The sequence below is a fragment of the Mandrillus leucophaeus genome, unplaced genomic scaffold (assembly GCF_000951045.1).
Source record: "Mandrillus leucophaeus isolate KB7577 unplaced genomic scaffold, Mleu.le_1.0 Scaffold154, whole genome shotgun sequence".
NCBI lineage: Eukaryota > Metazoa > Chordata > Mammalia > Primates > Cercopithecidae > Mandrillus > Mandrillus leucophaeus.
This window is the reverse complement of record NW_012101521.1, coordinates 153,167-155,654: the sequence shown is the minus strand read 5'-3', so window position 1 is coordinate 155,654 and position 2,488 is coordinate 153,167. Positions and strand designations below refer to the sequence as shown.

The 2,488-nt window shown below is 45.5% G+C and overlaps 1 protein-coding gene across 1 annotated transcript in view; it reads left to right on the top strand.

Moving 5' to 3' along the window:
* The window catches only part of LOC105536089 (beta-crystallin B2-like), a 14,188-nt gene that overhangs the window by 5,710 nt on the left and 5,990 nt on the right, over positions 1-2,488 (top strand). Inside the window, exons 3-4 of the mRNA XM_011975361.1 lie at positions 324-442; positions 696-759. Coding sequence (XP_011830751.1) covers positions 324-442; positions 696-759 — 183 coding nt within the window. The remainder of the gene's footprint in view (positions 1-323; positions 443-695; positions 760-2,488) is intronic.

The window sequence follows — 2,488 nt, the reverse complement described above, 5'->3', positions numbered from 1 at the left end:
CTGGGCTCAAGCAATCCTCCCACCTCAGCCTTCCAAAATGCTGGGATTACAGGTGTGAGCCACCACACCCAGCCTGGGTTCTGTCTTTATTTCCCATTTTACAGACGGGGAGACTGACGCTTAGAGAGGACAAATGCAGGCTCAAGGTCCCACAGCTGCTTATAGCCAGAGCCAGGGCTGTTTGATTTTTATGTTTGGTTTGTCGCTCTGGAGGTGAACCCTTCAGCATCCTTTGGGTTCTCTGAGCTCCCTCCCCACGTCTACCAGCCAACTGTCACTTCTCTTCATCATGATGAGGGTCTGAGTCTCGCTTCCCGTTGCAGATCATCATCTTTGAGCAGGAAAACTTTCAAGGTCACTCGCATGAGCTCAATGGGCCCTGCCCCAACCTGAAGGAGACTGGCGTGGAGAAGGCAGGCTCTGTCCTAGTGCAGGCTGGACCGTAAGTACCTGGGTGGCCTCTCATGGTCACGGACTTTGGGTGAGGTGATCAGGTTGTGGACTGGAGGAATCTACCCTTGCTGTTCTCCTGTCTGCAATCTGGGGATCAAGTTTTGGGGACTGGCAGTGTATGGAGATAATTCATGCTTTGCAGTCAGATAGAGCTGGGTTCAAATCCAGGCTCCACCACTTCTAGGCTGTGTGGTGTTGGACCAGGACCTTCCCCCTCTGAGCCTCAGTTTCCTCCTCTGTAGGATAAGGATGACCATGTGCTCTGGGGATGAAGGGAAAGGGTCATGTAGAAAGCCTGATACAGAGGTCAAGGCAGGAAGATGGACATAGTGACTTATGAAGCTTTTAGAACTGCCAATCTCTGGCTCCAGGAGTGTCCTCAATCCTGGGAGGTTTAAGGCTGGATGTCCCAGCTCTGCATCCACTCCTCCCTTCCCAAATCCTGATAATACTGGGTCTTTACAGATTTTTTGGCACACTCGGGGGCCAGGTCTATATCTAAGAGAGAAGGGGAGCTGAATGGTTGACTCACCTTATGTCATGTAGCTGAGCATAGTCCTATGTGAGCCTGCAGAGTGTCGGGGACACAAACCACAGCTTCTCTCGTCACTCCTTCTCTGTCAAAGCCTCAGGATGTAGAAATGTCTACTGGGGGCCAGTAAGTCAGATATGGCTGGAGATCCTAAGGTGAGCCATACCACACCTCAAGGTTCTCAGGGAATTCTGCAGAGTTCCACGGCCCTACATGGGTCAGAACCTGAAGATGTGCAGAACACAGCTAAAGCAGTGGCTATGCCAAGCCTTGGTCATCTGACATGCTCAGGGAATCTGTTGTGTCCAAGAGAATCCCTTTCTGGATAACTGAGATTTGACTGTTTAAGCATCACATCTGATTTTCAGCTGCCTTTTCAAATATTTTGATGAAAAAAAATTTCCCAAAGAGATTTTACACTCTTCTGCTTTCTTTTTTAAAAAATATAACATTTAATATTTTTATTAACTATCATTTATTGTTTAAAACTAAGAAGAGATGGTTTAAGGCAAAAAATCGTATGACTTCTGTTCACTACTCAGAAGTAACCATTATTAAGATTTTGGTATGAATTTAGATTTCCTTCTCTCTTTCTCTCTCTGTTTCTCTCTCTGTCTCTCTGTTTCTCTCTCTCTCTCTCTCTCTGTCTCTCTCTGTGTGTGTATAATCAAATCAAACTTGGATCATACTAAACATGATGTTTTATTACTCACTTTGGAAACTTTACAAGGTAGCATGAACTCTCTCCATGTCATTAAATAGCATTTTATGTTGGTGCTTTTCAAAGTCGTTTGAGGAAAATTCACATCAGATTCACAGAAGGGAGATGCTTTAAAATGGAGGTTCTCGGGCCCCACTTCAGTCCCACTAAATCAAACTTAGCTCTGGAGCCTGGAATCTGCATTTAACAAGCTTACCTGGTGATAGTTACACCAATTACATTTGATAACCCACATCTTATGTCCTTACTTACCATGGCTTTGTAACAGTCCATGATTGAATATGCCATATCCAGGCCCTGATTGTAGGATGTTTAAGTTTTTCAATTACTGGATATTATAAACAATGCCACAATGAACATCCTTATTCAGATATCTGTGATCCCTTGACAACTGTTTTTGTTTGTTTGTTTGTTTTGTTTTGTTGAGATGGAGTTGTAGCTCTTGTCACCCAGGCTGGAATTCAATGGCACGATTTCAAGTCACTGCAACCTCTACCTCCCTGGTTCAAGCAATTCTCCTGCCTCAGACAACCGAGTAACTGGGATTACAAGCATGCACCACCGTGCCTAGCTAATTTTTTGTATTTTTAGTAGAGACAGAGTTTCACCATGTTGGCCAGGCTGGTCTCGAGTTCCTGACCTCAGGTGATCCGCCCGCCTCGGCCTCCCGAAGTGCTGGGATTACAGGCATGAGCCATGGCGCCTGGCCCCTTGACAACTGTTTTCTAAGGACCCATTGCCTAAAGTAGAATTGCTGGATCAAGACTACTCTTCCAGAAGAG